The following is a 17,852-nucleotide window of genomic DNA, read 5'->3' on the forward strand; positions in this document are numbered from 1 at the left end:
TGGTCACTAGCTACCACAAAACATTGGCAGCAAGCAAATATTTCATTCAGTCAAATCAAAAAATGCAGAATGAAGTGTTTGAATATGTTTTAAAGCTCTATGTGTTTCCTGCAGATTCTCTGTAGTGGCCATCCTCTGTGTGACAGCAGTGTGTTACAGCCTTCATAGCTGTTAAATAATTTTTTGGAGCATTTAAAATGTCATCCTTTACTCCGCCTTTAATTAACATTAAAGCAACTTTAAGAAACACTTATGACTGAGTACTGCTACATAGGAGCATCTTTGTTTGCTAAAAATACAACAGAAACTCAACCAAGGGGAAAAATCACAAAAAACACTTTTCTGGCATACTCAGTAAGGATCATAGATTAGTCAAACAGTTTGCACCATGCTGGGATATTAACAACATATCTTCTCTTTATTGCACACTTGGAGCACTGGTGTGATATATCATTGTTCACAGACTCATGTGATCCCTTAAATTTTAAATACATGATATACTCTTCAGCATGTAAAACTAAGGTTGCCACCCATCCCATTGTCAGCAGGACACTCACGGGTTGAGCTGCCTCATCCCGTTGCCCACTGTGCAAAGTAGTGGGACTTGAAAAGTCCCACTTTTCAGTCGCACTGAATTGCCGTGGAAAAGCTGCAATTACTTCCAGCTTTTCCACAGCAATTCAGTTACGTCACCAACCCAGACCTGCAGGCAAAGCTGCTGCCTGTTAGGTCTGGGTTCTTTAATTCATGCAGCAATTGGCTACAATTCATGAAAGGGGTGGGGATTGGGGCAGGAAGAGCCCTGTAAAGATCGTGGCTGTAGGAGCGCTTTGTTTTAAGTGCTTCTACAACCACAAACAAAACAAACGAGATTTGTTTTTTTTTCCTAATGAGCTATCCATCCATCCATCCATCCATCCATTTATTCATGCAGCCAACCATCCATTCATTCATGCAGCCATCCATCCATCCAGCAGCTTCTCCCACCAACCAGCTAGCCACTCCAGCAGCCAGCCAGTCAGCTAGCCACTCCAGCAGCTGGCCAGCTAGCCACTCCAGCAGCCAGCCAACCAGCCACTCCAGCAGCCAGCTAGCCAGCTAGCTAGCCACTCCAGCAGCCATCCGTCATACCCATAACAACATCTCCTTCACTGCTCCTGTGGTGATGTCATGGTAGAGGGTGTGACCAGTGTCATATTTGCCACAGCCCCATGTCCCACTTTGGCCCACTTAAAAGGTGGCAACCCTATGTAAAACCATCTTGTACAAGAGATCTCCCTTACAAAAGGGGTTCCTTTCTCACTCAAACTTGATATTTTTTCCCACTTACCTTCCATTTCTTCTGTTGTATCACCATCCCTCTGGCAGTTCCTTTATATTCTCAATTGCCTCACCAAGATTATCCAAAGCCATTACCTTCTCATTCCAAAATACTCATAAAGTAGCAGGGAATATAAATTTAAATTTCAGTCTTTCTTGCTAACACTCCATTATCCATCTCTGTGGAGTCTGCATGTCCTCCCTGTGTTTTTGTGGTTTTCCTCCAGGGTCTCTGGTTTCCTCCATCATTCCAAATACATGCAGTAGGTGGATTATATACTCTAAATTGGCCATAAGTGTGATTGTGTGTATGAGTGTATGGTGTGGAAGAACTACTGCAGCAAGGCTAGCCACCCTGCAGTGTAAGTATAAAACTTGGCTCTAGATGATTGTCCCCATGTGCAAATATAGGAAAAAGGGGTTGTAGATGGAAGGACTCCATTATTATATCAACAGAAAGAGAATAACCTTTGAAATTCATATCTGAAAATGCTTTTCTCCCAGACACACTCAAATGTTCATCATATTGATCACTGCCGCAGTACCCTTAGTGTTATAGGTTATATCCCACTAAGGATATAGCAGTCAGACAGCCTCCAAAGCTTCAGGGCACCTTCCATCTGCCAAATCTGTCAAACAGTTTGAGCAGAACTCACTAAAAACAAGTTTGGGTACCAAGCTTGTCAGAGCTTTACTGACGCAGAAGGTTACGCTCCCCTGAGGCTTTTGAGGATCAACAGTCCACTTGTGCTGTTCCTTTGCTGGGTAGATAAGTTCTGTTTGGGGAGAAAAACCTTCCATTTAATAATCTTGCTTATCATTTCTACTTTAATTTTTAGGAAGGTTATTTTAAAGCTAAGAGTTTTTAGTTTAACGACTTGTTGCTTAGCTGTAGTGTACTTTTAAAAAGAAGCACTCTTTTTTCCTGTCAGTTATTTAAGTTATTTAAAGCAACCAAAAGACATTTTTTTCTGTGGAGACATTCTGGTGCTATCATAGTGTTTTAAAGTGATTTTTTTTAATTGTGTTTACCTGGGAAAAAAGTCTCTTTTAAAGACAGTATATTTTTACCAGCATTTGTTGTTTGTTTTCCCTGTGAAAGAAGCACCATTTTCAGTTGACCATGGAACAAACTGTCAGCTCCACAGTCGGTCCTTCTTCCAGTTACAAAAAGAAAAAGTTAAGCAGACAGCCTTTGCCACCACAGCAGGCTAGCAGTTTGCCTCAGCCTTAGGTGGGTGACTCTGCTGTGGCCATTTGTTATACCTCAGACCATTCATATTTTATCCTAAATCCCTCTGGTGTAGCACCTACAGCCACTATATATTGGGGAATAGCCATGTCCTCTGATGCTGTTGGGGTCCCCTCATTGAGCAAGAGAGAGTTACTCTTGTTGTTCCTGGGAGAGGGAACAGTAAAGCCTTCCCTGTTTTGTCAGAATGTTGTCCCCATCCTTAGGGAAGCTGCTTCTGCCACTAATAATACTGTTGGCCCCATTTTCCTGTCAAAAAGAATCATAAAACTAAGCATGTTAGTACTCCTCAAATTTCCTAGAAAGGCATAGTTTACTGGGTTTGGCTCAGGGTTTATTTTGAGCTATTGATTCTTCTTATAAGGTAGGCTCTGGTAAAAGAAAGATGAATTCTTCCTTTCCTGAAGAGATGCAAGATTCTGAATCTGGACAGGAGGATGAAGGAAAAGATACAGGGTTTTCTACTCAGATTTTTGAGTCAGACTCTGAAGACTGCTGAGTTTCTGATTCTTCCTATGGAGATTTCTCTTTCTCTGAGACTATTTCTTGAATGTGCCAGTGTTTTCAGTAAGAGAACACTGAGGTTTATTAGTTCCTGAGAAACTACTATGAACTGTTATATAAGGAATTTCCATAACTTGTGCCCATTCCTCCAGTTTCATCTGCTTTGGAAGAGGTGTGTGTTACTGCCTGCAATCTGAGAGTCATCTTCTAAAAAGACAGATAGGCTATATGAAGTTTCACAGTCCTGTACATCTTTTTACACTCTTCCCAAATCTGATCCAGCAGCTATATAGCTTTAGCTAATCCTTCTGCTGCTAAACACTTAGTTAATTCCAATCCTACTATTCCTGATAAGGATGGGAAGATTGTTAATGTGTATGGGGGAAAACTGTATGCTTTCAGAATGTGAGTTGTCAGGCTCATATATTAAGGATTGTCCTAACTAATTGTGAAAGCATGATGAATGCTTTGTTTGCAGTTTCATCTTGTGATAAAAATCTGCTTCACACTTTATTTCTTCTGTTCAAGTCACTACTTATTGTATACAGAGTATGTGTATGACTCTGTTGGTACTTCTTCAAGGGCTATGCCAGTGGTACTGTTTTGGGGTGGTTTGCATGGCAGGGTTCTCTGAACCTCCTAGATGATGTTAAAAATAAGATTTTAAATTCTCCTTTGGATAGAAATTTAGTTTTTGGTCTTTGTGCTTTAGAGATGATCAAAGTGTGATGAAAGCAGTAAGTTGATACAGGGAATCTCTAAGATTTTTCAGCGCTCCTTTTCCAGATTTTGCAAGGAATTCTCTGACTCCTCATCTAGATTTGGTAAGAACAAAATGGAGCTAAATAGACATATAAGAAGAAATGGTAAACGGGTTCCAAAAATAATTTTGGAAACACCCAAAACAAAGGACATTCCAATAAGTCAGAATAAATATTGAAGATTTTGTTCCCCTCCTACCACCCTGCCAGCCCTTTTGTCTGTCAGAAAGTCTGAATCTCTGTTTTTCTCTTTGTCAACAGATAGTTTCAGACACATGGGTTCTGAAGGTCATTCATCAAGGTTACAGATTGCAGTGAGCGGACATTCCTCCTTTCTAGGGGGTAATTCCTCACCCTCCAGATAAGACTCTCTTATTTCCACGTGCCCTTCATCACATGCTGTCTCAGGGAGTGATAGAAGTAGTTCCCCCTTCCCAGGTGGGAAACGGTTTTTTTTTCAAGGGTGTTTTTATTGCCAAAAAAAAAAAAGAAATTGCTTGGAGACCAGTTATGGATCTTTCTTTCCTAAACCTGTTTGTATTAGTTTACAAATACAGAATGATGTCACTTCAAAAGCTGTTACCTCTTCTTCCTCATTCAAGTTTCCTGATAACACTATATTTAATAGATGCTTAGCACATCTCTATTCATCCAGATTTCAGGTGGATCACATTATCAGTTTCTTTGCTTTACCCTTTGGACTATTCACTGCACCGAGAGTGTTCTCACTTCAGCAAATTGCAGGCTAAAGGGTATCCACATTTTTTCCATATTTAGATGACTTGCTTATCTTTGCAGAGTGTTTTTCCAAGTGTCACTAATTTCTCTCTCTCTCACTTCCTGTTGGGTGAGAGATCTCTTACACAAGCTGGGATTTCAGGTGAACATTCAAAACACTTTCTTGACTCCTCATTGGATTGCATTTCTGTGATGGCAACTAGACATCACCGTTCAAAAAGCTTTTCTTTCTCTGGAAAAAATAAACATGTATCTAGATCTGTTTTTAGAGTTTTCCAGTCATATTTTAGTCACTGTGAGGGAATACCTAAGGGTTTTTGGACTCATGGCTTCCATGGTTCTCATGATATCCCTGGTAAAACTACACACAAGAAAGATGCAATGTTATATGAAGTCTGTTTGGTCCAAGCATCAACACCCTTTGTCTATTCAAGTCCCAGTGCTGGGATTTGTCAGAAGAGAAATAATTTGGTGGAGACAACAGATATCCCTAAATCCAGGTCTCCCCTCCATGTTCCAAAGCAGTCAGTCACCAAATATGCCTCAAACTTTGCTTGGGGAACATTTTCGGGGAGGGGGGGGGATAAAAGTACAAGGTGTATTGGACACCAACATCAGACATAAGTACATAAAGATAAAAGAGATGCTTGATTTGATAAAGGTAGTCAACTCTCTAAATCATCTTTAGTCCACAGGACCTCTTCAAGTTGTTACAGACAATAGTATGGACATGTGGGACATCATCAAGCAAGGGGGAATCAGGTTATACTCCCTTTGCAGACAATCCACGTTAGCATGGGATATAGCTTCACAGGCACAATCTCACTCTACAGACATCCTATATTCCATTAGAGCATAACTGTGTGGCAGACAAGCTGAGCATGACAAGAGCAGACCCTCATGAATGAAAACTAGATCAAGAGGTCTTCCAAGATTTTTTAAACACCTTTATTGAATTATATTATATTGTTATATTATTGAATGTGACATAGGCACACTTACATTTATGTAAAAGTAATCCAACTGTATTAACAAGTTAAAATTAGCAAACATTATGCTTCACATATATTACTATATATATCATATAACCTAAGTAGCATTACATAAACTATTCAATTCCTGCCCCTTTATTAAACCATCACTTACAACTTAAGCAATCATACATTTATATAAATAAAAACAAACCACAACATCACATCCTAGTTGCAAACATTTTACATCACAAAGCATACTGACACACTCCCAGATGCAAACATTATACATCACTTATAATTTACCCAATCATTTTCAATTACATAGCTAATTTAAGTCCAGCCTTCATTTAAACCTCATTCCTCCTCTGTATAATTGTTCCCATGATTCCCATTTTCCCTATGTAGTTTTGCTCCTACCTTTTTCTACAGATCTCAGTTCCAGTTGTTTTATCTCCATTACTATATTCACTACTTCTAATATAATTAAGGGATCTTCCAAGGTTTGATCCTTCTGTAGGGAGTTCCTTAAGTTAACTTCTTTGCCTCCTGTCTGAACAACCAGTTAGCAAGTTTTGTCTACAGGACTCCATGCAGGAAAGCCTGGATGACAGATGCCTTTTCTTTACCATGTTCAGTAATGTTCCTTTACTCTTTTCCATCCTTTCCACTAATATCCAGGGTACTACTGAAGATTCAGAAGGAATTCCCAAGATTGTTGTGGTTACTCCCTTCTGGCCCAGGCAGCCATGGTTCTTCCTTCTTTTGGAAATAGGCAGGGGCAGTCACCATAAAATTCCTCATAGACTGAATCTACTCACACAAGAACAAGGGTATTTGATGCACCCTGACACCAATCAACTTCAACTGATTGCCTGGATGATAGGGTCTTAATTCTTTTAAGACACTTTTTTAATGGGGATGTGCAGCAGGAATTAATGGAGGTAGGAAAACCTGCTACTAGAAAATCATATATTAATAAATGTAAAATGTTTTCTAGGTGGTGCCAACAATGTAACCAGCACCCATTCAGGGCTATGCTACGACCTTTCTTACTTCTCTATCAAGCTTCATTTATAGGCCGTTAAAGCGTATTTGTCCATGGGTTCTCCTCTTTCAATGCAGTTTCATGTCAAAATGTTTTTGAAGGGTGTTTCACATAAGGGGCCTCCAAGAAAACCCGCGGCCCCTCCTTGGGATCTTAATTTTATGTTAGAGAAGCTAACACTTGCTCCATTTGAACCAGCTAACCTGCCAGGCTTGAGGTTCTTATCATTGAAGACAGTTTTACTGATTGCTGTGACCTCTGTAAGAATGGCATACGAATTGCAAGCTTTTATGGTGAGTCAGCCCTGCCTCATTTTTGACAGGGATAGGGTTTCTTTGAAAACTAAGCATTCTTTTATGCATGAAGTGGTGTCTGAGTTTACTGTAATCCAAACTATTCATCTCCACATTTTCTTTCCTGAACCCAAAAATGAGGGAGAGAGGATACTCCATACCATGGATATACACAGACAACCTAGGTACTATCTTAACTCATTCATTCCAGTACAGCTCTTTTGAGTGTGTACCTTTAACTCCCAGTGGGTGTGGTTTGAGCCTTTAAAAATGAAGGTATCACTTTACAGTTCTAACAAATACTTATTGGCAGAGGTCAAATGTCAATACAGTTGTGTTTGCCGTCATGTATGCTTCAAGATAAAATATTCTGATACCATGTATATAGCATGGTTTTGGCATTATTAATGCAAATATGAACAAGCAATATTTGACATTTAGAGGCGCAGTAGGAGTTAACTGCAGAAATGCTGGATTTGCACTCAATTGTAATGAGTTAACAAAACTAAATCTTTCATATCTTTGAATCAATTGTTAATTTCTTAAGAAGGTAAGAAGAAGGGGCAACCTGTGTCAAAACAGACTATTTCCAAATGGTTGTCTAAGGCTATTTATCTTTTGTTATACCCACAACAAAACAATTCCAGGCAGGGTCGCGGCCCAGTGTACCAGGGCCTTGGGTTCATTCATCTATGTTTTTATTTTTTGGAAACGGTTGAATTGGTCCTCTGTGCATACTTTTATACTTTTACAAAGCACTATAAGCTTGATTCCTTTTGTAGGTGTAGATCACACTTTGCAAGGACCATTCTCCAGGGGCTCCTGGAATTTTCTACTTCAACTTCGCAAATGTAGCAAGCTAGAGTAATCTACCCATATAGCTAAGACTACTGCAGCAGTGATCAATATGATGAACATAGTACAGCTGTATAAGTCAATTTACCATAACAGTAGATGTTCAAATGCTCACTGATCCAATAACCACTCCCTCCCTCCATCACTGCTTGTTTTTGGTGTGTTGTTTATGCCAGGGTGTGGTTATTTATTTTTTGTTATTGCTAGCATTGTCCTTTCAGGGGTTAGCCTCCCTCTGTCTGTTGGCAGGAAAGCTCTGAAGGGCTTGGCACCTAAACTTGCCTTTTATTCAGCTCTGCTTTAGCTGGCTGACAGTTTGTGCAGGTGGGTGGTACCCTAAAACATTGGAAGCTGTCCAGCTGTTAAATCCTTGGCAGGAATTAACCCATGTAGCTAAGGCTACTGCAGAAGTGATTATCTGAACATCTACTGTTAAGGTAAGTTTACTTACACAACTGAACTTTTCTGCCTGGTTACCACAACTTCTGCAACACTTGTTTTTGTTTTATCTTAACAAGTTAAAAGCTTGCTCAGTATTGGTTGGTTGACCTGGGTTTTCCATGCCCAACTTCTTTTTCAGGCAATGGCAAACACTTCACTCATGCATTACCCAAGAAGTCTTTAACAAATCCAGTGCATTTCACCATTTTAACTCTCAAATAGTCCAGTAAATGTATTTTTCTCCTCCTTCCAAAATACCATATAATCTTAACTTTAGTTTTCACACCTGGTATTCCAGTCTACTGAGGTACTTCTTAAATTGATCTGTTTTTTTTTTTTTTTTTTTTTTTTTAATTAACTTTCTTGGTTGCCTTCTCTGCCATTTGGTACGTAACTGGCTTTTTCATTTCCTGTTGGTCATGTAGTCTTTAAACATTCTCATGAGATTTCATTATTTAGTTTGTGTTGCTTTCAATTTTTTAGTTACCTCACTAATATTCAGTATTTATACCTTTTTAGTTTCTCTGGCAACTCATTTATAAACAAAAAATAAACTAGTTTTTCCCAAAAATATTGCATATACAGATAGAACAGAATCTATTTCTTCTATTACATCTAACAACATCTTTATCCTTCTACTCACACAAAACAACATTGAATAAACTATGTTTATTATTTTATTTAGAAATTTTCACTAGTAATCAAATAGAAAACTCTAGGGAAAACATGCAGCTTCAACAGCACTGCACATAACCTTCATGACTACACCCATTTAATCCCTGTAGTGAAAAAAACAGTATGGATAATATGATATGGACAATAATTAATACACTGCAGAAGGTGGTTTCTATGAGGTTGGGACTGTAAATTCATTGTCATACCCCTGCAACAAGATAGTGGGCTATGTACATGTTGGTTTACAAAGTCAATTGAACATGTGGGAGAAACAGACAAATTTAGGTTTTACAAAACAGAATTGGAAACAGTTGAACACCTCATTGCTGGTTGCGGCATACTAATGGCAGAAGGACTGTATACTGAAAGGCATAACAATGTGACGAGACTGCTGCACTGGGGATGTGTAAACATTATGATATTGAAGTAGCTGAAAAACACAGGAAACATGAGCCACAAAGCATCATAGAAAATGATGAAGTCTACATCACATGGGATCATCCATTACCAACAGTTCAAAACATAGATGCTAGAAAACCAGATGTAGTGGTCCAGGAAAAGAAGATAAAAGTAGCAGTGATCATTGAAAGTGCCACACCCAGTGACTACAGTGTCCTGCGTACAGAGAGACACAAAGTCATAAAATATCAGGATTTGCAGGCAGAAATGAGAGCAATTTAGAAGAAAGATACCCAGATAGTTCCAGTAGTAGGAGGAGCAAAGGCTCTTCTAAAATAGAATCTACAATTGTATTTAGATATTCTACCAGTACATGTAACACTGTACGAATTACAGAAGAAGTCATTACTGGGTACACTGTGGGCACTGTGAAGAGCACTTTTGGCTGACATCAAATAGTGAAACTATACTAATTTCATGAACTTTAATCGTACTTTGATTTAAGAATGGGGTCCATTCCCATCATGGTATTAGAAACCCAAAAGATTTGGAGAAATTAACAAGGGGTAGTTTGTATGGAAAGGGACTAGGCAAGATTTGAGGAATGCTCACAACTTAACTGGCCACATTTATTGCATATGTCCAAAAGAATACATGTGGGAAGCAAAGACACTGAAATAGTAAAGAAATTACTCAGAAACTATAATGAACAACTAAAATGGAAAGGAGTATTGAGACAAATGTATCAAATAAGCTAAAAAAGGAAGAACTGTGAAAAGCAGTACAGGTAATGAGTAGATATTGGTATATTAAAAAAAGGCAGAATCATTTGTTAGAAGCCAGATATTATCCTTCTTTAATTATCTTGCTTTCCCTTTTTCAACAGTTGATATGACCATATCTAAAATGTTACGTGTAACTATGGATGTTTATCTTTTGTTGTGATTTAAACCAGACAAATGCAGCTCAGAGGAGTGCAACAAAATGGTGCGTGTTTTACATCAGAAGTCATATAAAGAGACTAGAAAAGGGAAGTTATGTGTAGCCTTTACAGAAATACAGAAGGGGGAACATGACATAATTTTTTTTAATTCCTCAAGAGAATCCACATAGTTTATTTGGGATCTAAAGTGTCCATTTTGGGTAGATGCATGAGAACAAGTGGATTATTACATGGTGGGCATATATTTTTTTTATGATGAGTGTGATAGACTTTTGTGATTGACTATTAGAAGAGCAGTAAGGCCAAAATCAGTGGTAGAATTTAAAGGAAAAGAGAAAGAGAAAGAGAGAGAGAGAGAGAGTACATGACAGGAGGGGGAAAATAATATGTATGCTTAGTAGGATCTGCAGCTTAGAAAATACATAAAGGAACAGGCATAGTAAACATGTGAAGTGATATTACCTAGAAAGTATTTGATACAGTTATAAGTTACAGGTCTCTGTGTTAAAATGGTATATTGTGTGGGTATTGTATCTGTTATTTGGTAGAACGTGTTGTCTGTACATAAAAGCAACTGTTATCTAGTCAAAAATGTAATCAGTCATTGCCTGGCTGCCTGTAACCCAGGATTAACTTGTGAACCAAGAAGCTAGAGGATTGGCTGATGCCCATTTGGTCTACCAAGAAGGAAAGGGAAGACATGGATTTTATGGTACCTGTTCTCTAGTGAAGGTTGCAAAGCAGTAGTAGTGCCCCACAGGCACATGTGAGCATTGAGAAGGTAGACTTAAATGCATCCTGGTCTGGAACATCCATGAGTGCATATTCATGTCATTGTATGCCCTCTCCTCAGGAGACTGATATGGCATATAACATAGCCCTCAACAAGGAGCAGATAATGCTGTGTTGGACCACCTTGATTTTCTCTCCCTACACTGAAGAATAAATTTTCTGCCTAATGTGATGCCAGGATGGTGGCTCCATTTTGAGGAGAGTGTAAGTTAGAGGGAATCTGGTAGAAGAAGAGGTACCAACCATCAGTTGGTTTTTATTCCAGCCAAGGAGGCCCCAAAAAAGTTTTAGCCAAAACTGAATGGTTTCTAAGACTGGAGTTTAGCATGACTGTGTGAGTCAAAATAAGGATCATGTCCTGTTTACATTATTTTTATTTATTTTTTATGTGTAAGACTGCTTTACATTTCTGACACTTTACTAACTACTCAGGGTAACACAAATACCTACCTTTTCCCTTGACTGTGTTAACTTTGCTTTAGATCTCTGTATACATAGAGGGTCAGTCATATTAAAACCAGCCAGTATACTTCAACTTCCCCTGTATTTCTGATTTGTCTAGGTGTATGTCAACTATAAGTTTCTGATGGACACTCGTAGCATATAAAATGTATTAGAATTTTAGTGCTTTCCCCATCAGCTGTTCTTAAAAAGGGAATTTCCTGTGGATTCACTATTACCATCTTGTACAGAAATATAAAGCTGGAAGTATATACCCTTTGGAATGCAGTACCTTTGATGGTATGAAATATTTTTATTTATTTTATTTATTTATCATTCATTTACTGGGATAGTCTGACTGGGTGAAAGCCCATTTTCAGCAGAGGCCTGGGGTGAAAATCTCCAGAGACAATTGAAAAAAATTAGAGAAATCAAATCATATACATTATAATAGAGTGTTAAATTACATAGAGTATAACTGTTTAAAAATAAAAGTAAAGTACAGTGAGTTATATGGTTAAGAAGTTTAAATAATAAAAGATGTTAAGTTGTCAATCTCGCCTTCATTCTTGCTGGATGGGTTCGGAGCCGATCCTCGGCTCCGACTCGGCACTTGCTTTAGCTTAGGAACTCCTTTTACCAGCTCGAGGCAACCCTATATCCCATGATGCAAGGCGGAACTACCTTAGATCTCGTTTGCCGCTTAGCGAAAGAGGTCTCCTTTACCAGCAGAGGTAAGTGAATTTCTTGTAAAAGAAAGAGAAGCTTAGTTAGTATTTTTATTTTCCCTTTTTTAGTCATAGTGTAGCCTGTAGTGATTACAGCCCACCCTATTCCCTTATTTTTCAAACTTTATAACTTCTTTTTAAACCTTAGTGTAAAGTTTTTAGTTAGGCCTTAAACCCCAGTTGTTAATCCCTTCCTGTGTGTTGTGTGTAGGGGATTAATATGTGTGTTTGTTGGGGTTTGTCTGTGTTTCTTCCACCTAGGATATGTCTAGGGAAGGCAAGGTCTCAGGCTTCAAGAAGTGTGACTCGTGCTGTCAGAAAATGTCTCTGACAGACGGTCACACTTCTTGTGTTTATTGCCTGGGGCCTTTGCACCTGCAGGACTCCTGTGCTTTGTGTCACTCCTTTAGCCAGAGAGTCCTGCAGGAAAGGAGGAACAAACTTATCCTCCATGGCTTACTTAAGCCAGAAGGTTCTCCCTCGAAGGCAGGGTCTGGGAAACCTTCTAAGACACCGAAGGCTCAGGCTTCAGTATCTAAGCCTCCTCCGGTGGCTCCGGCTGGAACCGATGTATCTGCCTCGAAGGTAGTGGGTTCGGTGCCGGCTGGCTCCGATACCTTATCTACTGTAGCCTTGTCGGCTCCGGCTGGAGCCGACACTTTATCCAGCATCGGAGCCGAGAAACCTTCGGCTCCATCTGGAGCTCAGGGGATTTCGGCTCCGATGGCTCCGTCCCGGAAGAGATCTCGGTCCCCTTCATTACTGAGTATCCACTCGGCTCCGGGGTCTCCTCTTTTGTCGGAGCGGAGCCATCGGAGCCGATCTTCGAGATCTTACAGGCTGTCTGACCACGACTTGGAGAGGGTGGTAAGCAGGCTGTTGAAGTCTCAGGCACTGGCCCAAATGCTCCATAGCCCGTCTCATCAGACGTCGGCTATAGCCTCTCCCCTTGAACTTCCTCCTCCGACTCCACATCGCAGTTCGGAGCCGGAGCTTCTCGGGACAGCGACTGTTTCGGTGCCGGAGCCGATACATCCTTCGGCTCCGTCATCCTCGGCTCCGATCTCCTCCTTGAGACCTTCCTTGGAGGGATCCGGTCGTCGGGTTTCCACTGTCGGCTCCGAGGGGGCTAGTGGCATCGGACCCTTGTCCGACCCCGCTCTCCCTCTCGGGGCTTCAGCTTTGGTAAGCTCGGCGCCGACATCGGCCTCGGAGCCTTCCCTCTCACTGGAGCCAGGCATTCCTGTTTCCTCAGAGCGGGGATATTCCGGTCTCCCGGGGAGGGGAGCCTTTGAGGTGATGAGGAGTGTCCTGGCCTCTGAGCCTGGTCAACGGTCCATCCCTCTAGCTCCTCCCTCATCAGTGCCTGCAGATGCCTCTTGCCAGCCTCTTGCTCTCAGGCCCAGGGATCCATCGCCCCAGGTTTCCCCATTGGGAATTTCCTCCTCTTCCGAGGTTTCTCCTGATCCTGCAGGGGAACCCCCTCGGAAGAGGACGTGTAAGAGGAAACACACGGACTCCCCTGAGTCTACTACATCTGATACCAACTTAGATGAGTCGGAGGGTTCCCCACGGTCCCCCTCTGAGGATGTCTCCTTTTCAGACATCCTTGAGCTCCTCAAACAGAGGGGGAATTGGCCCTCTATTGACCCCTCCGAGGATGAGTCGGTATACCTGGAGGCTTTTGGATCCCGACCCTCCACCTCCTGGGTGTCTCCGCCTTTCGACCCACTGATGCAGGTAGTGGCTCGGAAGGCGTGGGCGGCTCCAGATTCTGTGGAACCTTTCCCCAGGAGACCATCCAAATTCATCACGGCCCCTTCGGACAAACAGTTCCTTTCCAAGGGTGTCTCTGTGGATGCTATGGTGGTGGCGGCCACTAAGAAGGAACTGGCGGATTCTTCAGTACCTGTCCATCCTCCTAACAAGGATTCTAGGACCATGGACAGGTATGGAAAGCGGATGTTTTCTTCAGCGACCTTTGCTATGCGTTCGCTGAATTATCTTTGTCACTTCACCAGGCTTCAACGAGATGTTCTCAAGGAACTGGGTGAAGTAGTCCAGGATCCTTCTGCTGCTGGGGCTCAGGAAAAGATTGCCTCGCAGCTAGCAATCCTGAATTCCATATCTAACTCCTCCATGCGGCTCATATCCTATGCGGCCGATGGAGCGAGCAGGGCCGCAGGCACAGGAGTTGCTCTTAGACGCCAAGCCTGGATGCGGCTTTGTAATTTTGCGGACCCCTTTAAGGCGTCCTTCACTAATACCCCCTTTGATGGTTCGGCTTTGTTCGGACCTCAGGTGAAGGATACCTTGACCAGGTGTGAGCAGGATGGTAAAACTCTTTCTGCCGTTGGAGTCCAGTTTTCCACTCCTTCTAGACCATACCCCAAGGGTCAGAAGGGGGGAAGATATGGTTCCGTAAAGCCCAAGGAGCTACACCAGACACACGTGGTCAGTTTACCCCCAGAGGCAGGGGGGGGTAACAATAATAGACGCCGCCCTAGAGGCAGGGGGGGTCCTCAGAACCAGGGCAACAGGGAGTCTCTTCCTGAGAAGCCCTTTCAGCACCCCTGAGGTGTTGCCTGACTGTCCACCCTTGGAGGCAGTCGGGGGAAGGATTTCGCTGTACCCAGTAGCCTGGCAATCCCTATCTCAAGAAATGTGGGTACAGTCGATCATATACGAGGGTTACAAAATCCCCTTCGAAAGGTATCCTGTACCTCAACAATCCCTTCCAGACATCTCACCCGGTCAAAGGTATTTGGCAGAACAGGAGGTTTCAAAGCTCCTAGAAAAAAGAGCCGTCCAGACTGTGCCGGCAGACCAGGTAGGATCCGGCGTCTACTCGAGATTCTTTTTGGTCCCCAAAAGGACGGGAGATTGGAGACCAATATTAGACCTGAGCAATCTAAACAGATTTGTCAAGAAGGCAAGATTCCGGATGGTCACGCTTCAGTCCATTCTGCCCTTTCTGGGCAAGGACAACTGGATGTGCTCTATAGACCTTCAGGATGCGTACTATCACATAAAGATTCACAGACGCTCCAGAAGGTTTCTCCGCTTTCAGCTAGGGACCAGTCATTACCAATTCAGAGCACTGCCCTTTGGCCTCACTTCAGCCCCCAGAGTGTTTACCAAATGCATGGCAGTGGTCACAGCTCATCTGAGACGTCAAGGATTCCAGGTGTTTCCCTATTTGGACGACTGGCTCCTCTCCGCCACCACCAAGTGTCAACTTCTTCAGTCCAGAGACTACACTCTACAGCTTTGCAGGAGTTTGGGAATTTCAGTAAATTTCGAAAAATCTTCTCTGCTGCCTTGCCAATCTATCACCTTTATAGGCGCAGAATTAAACACCATCAAAATTTTAGCCAGACTAACAGATCAAAGAATTCTGGACATCCAAAAATTTGTTTGGCTTCTATTGCAAAGCAACAAGATCAAAGCCAGATTTATACTGAAGGTTCTAGGTCTTATGGCTGCGGCCATTGTTCTTCTACCACTGGCCCGCTTCCACATGCGTCTTCTGCAGTGGATGTTATTCACGCAGTGGTCGTACCACAGTCTCCCGATAAGGCACGAAATCTTCGTAACACAGTCGTGCCGAGCTCATCTGAACTGGTGGATATCTTCCCCTCTTCTTCATCAGGGCCGACCCTTTATTCCCCCTCCTCCAGTTGCCACAGTCACTACGGATGCCTCACTGATCGGGTGGGGGGGCATTATCAGGGCAGGATGGTCCACGGGACGTGGCAACCCATAGAATACCATCTGCACATAAATGTCCTGGAGATGAGAGCAGTGCTTTTAACGTTGCAAGCCCTCAACGACTTTCTTCCCACGGGGACTACTGCAGTACAAACGGACAACATGTCCATAGTCTGGTACATCAACAAACAGGGCGGGACCAGGTCCTATCCGTTATGTCGAGAAGCTCTCAGACTTTGGCAATGGGCGATCTCTTCTCAACGGTTTCTGATAGCAACGCACATCCCCGGCAGGTCCAACCTGTTAGCGGACAGGCTGAGCAGATCCATTCTGATGCCTCATGAGTGGTCTCTCAATCAATCTGTAGTGGATCAGATTTTTCTGAAGTGTGGCACTCCTTGTTGCGATCTTTTTGCTACTCCTCAAAACAACAAGTGCCCCGATTTCTTCACTCTCTTTCCCCTTCCAGGCCAACCCCTGAGAGACTCTCTAACCCAGGATTGGCCCCGGGGACTTCTGTACGCTTTTCCTCCTTTTCCCTTGATTCCACAAGTCATTCAGAAAGCCACCGTTTTGAGAGCCACGTTGATCCTCATTGCCCCTTATTGGCCTCGACAAATTTGGTTTCCGTCTCTGCATCGTCACCTTCTGGTGCAGCCCTGGCATCTGGACCCAGTTCCGGATCTCTTGATCCACCAGTCGGGTCAGCAGCACCAGGCCATTCATTCTCTCAACCTCACTGCTTGGTTGCTCCACTTCCTACCCTAGCCAGGCTACCGATGATTTCGGACTCAGTCAGAGACATTTTAGTGTCTTCCTTGAAGTCGTCCACTAGGACTGTTTATGCTAGCAAGTGGCGACGTTTTTCTATTTGGGCAAATTCCAAAAATATTGACCCCTTTACTGCTCCTGTACATTCAGTTTTAGATTTCCTGGTGGAGGTTTTTCATTCAGGATCCTCGTCATCTACAGTCAAAGTACAACTGGCTGCTATTTCCAAGTATCATGTTGGCTTGCATGACAATAACATTATGTCTCATAGGTTATGCAAGGCCTTTCTGAGAGGAGTTTTTCTCCTAAAACCACCTATAAAGCATCCTCCTCCGCAATGGGATCTAAACTTAATGTTAGCATCCTTGATACTACCTCCCTTCGAACCGTCTGCTTCATGTTCTTTGAAGTTATTGACCTGGAAAACTATATTTTTACTGGCTGTCACTTCTGCAAGAAGGGTTTCCGAGATTCAAGCTCTCTGCATTCGTTCTCCTTATTTGGTTTTTCATAAGGACAAGGGTATCATTAAGAACTAACCCTTCCTTTCTCCCCAAAGTCGTATCTCAAAACAACATTAACCAATCTATAGACCTACCAGTCTTTTTCCCAAACTATTCCGACAGAGCTGAACAGAAACTGCATTTTTTGGATGTCCATCGTCAGCTCAGGTACTATTTGCATAGAACTAAACAATTCAGAAAATCGGACCAATTATTTGTCTCCTATGCAGAAAACAGGATAGGTCTTCCAGTATCTAAAGTGACCTTATCCAGATGGTTGACTTCCACTATTTCCTATGTGTACTCTCTCAGAGGCAAACAGCTATCTTCTAAGCGAAAAGCACACTCAACCAGGAGTCTATCCACTTCTGCAGCTTTTCAGGATAGACTACCTATTGATACCATTTGTGCAGCAGCTACTTGGGCTACTCCCCATACCTTTGTCTCTCATTACAAGTTGGACTTGGCCTCCAGAGATAGGGCCAGTTTTGGTTCCACAGTTCTCAAGAGTCTGTTCCATTGAGCCACCCGGGATACAGGTGCTAGGGACGCGGTCCCATCCAGCAAGAATGAAGGCGAGATTGACAACTTAACATTTAGAAGTTATGTACCTACCATAACGTTCCATGTTAGTTGCCTTCTCTCGCCTTCTTTCTTGCGTCCCTCCCTCCTTCCCCCTGGCCTGGACAGATCTTGAACAGTTCCT

At 42.3% G+C, this 17,852-nt stretch overlaps 1 protein-coding gene across 1 annotated transcript in view; it reads left to right on the top strand.

The window, feature by feature from the left end:
* The first annotated feature begins 6,860 nt into the window (after positions 1-6,860).
* The window catches only part of LOC122797639 (coiled-coil domain-containing protein 178-like), a 2,875,483-nt gene continuing 2,864,491 nt past the window's right edge, over positions 6,861-17,852 (top strand). Inside the window, exon 1 of the mRNA XM_044066184.1 lies at positions 6,861-6,887. Coding sequence (XP_043922119.1) covers positions 6,861-6,887 — 27 coding nt within the window. The remainder of the gene's footprint in view (positions 6,888-17,852) is intronic.

Source organism: Protopterus annectens, chromosome 3.part1, assembly GCF_019279795.1.
Source record: "Protopterus annectens isolate FY-2018-M chromosome 3.part1, PAN1.0, whole genome shotgun sequence".
NCBI lineage: Eukaryota > Metazoa > Chordata > Ceratodontiformes > Protopteridae > Protopterus > Protopterus annectens.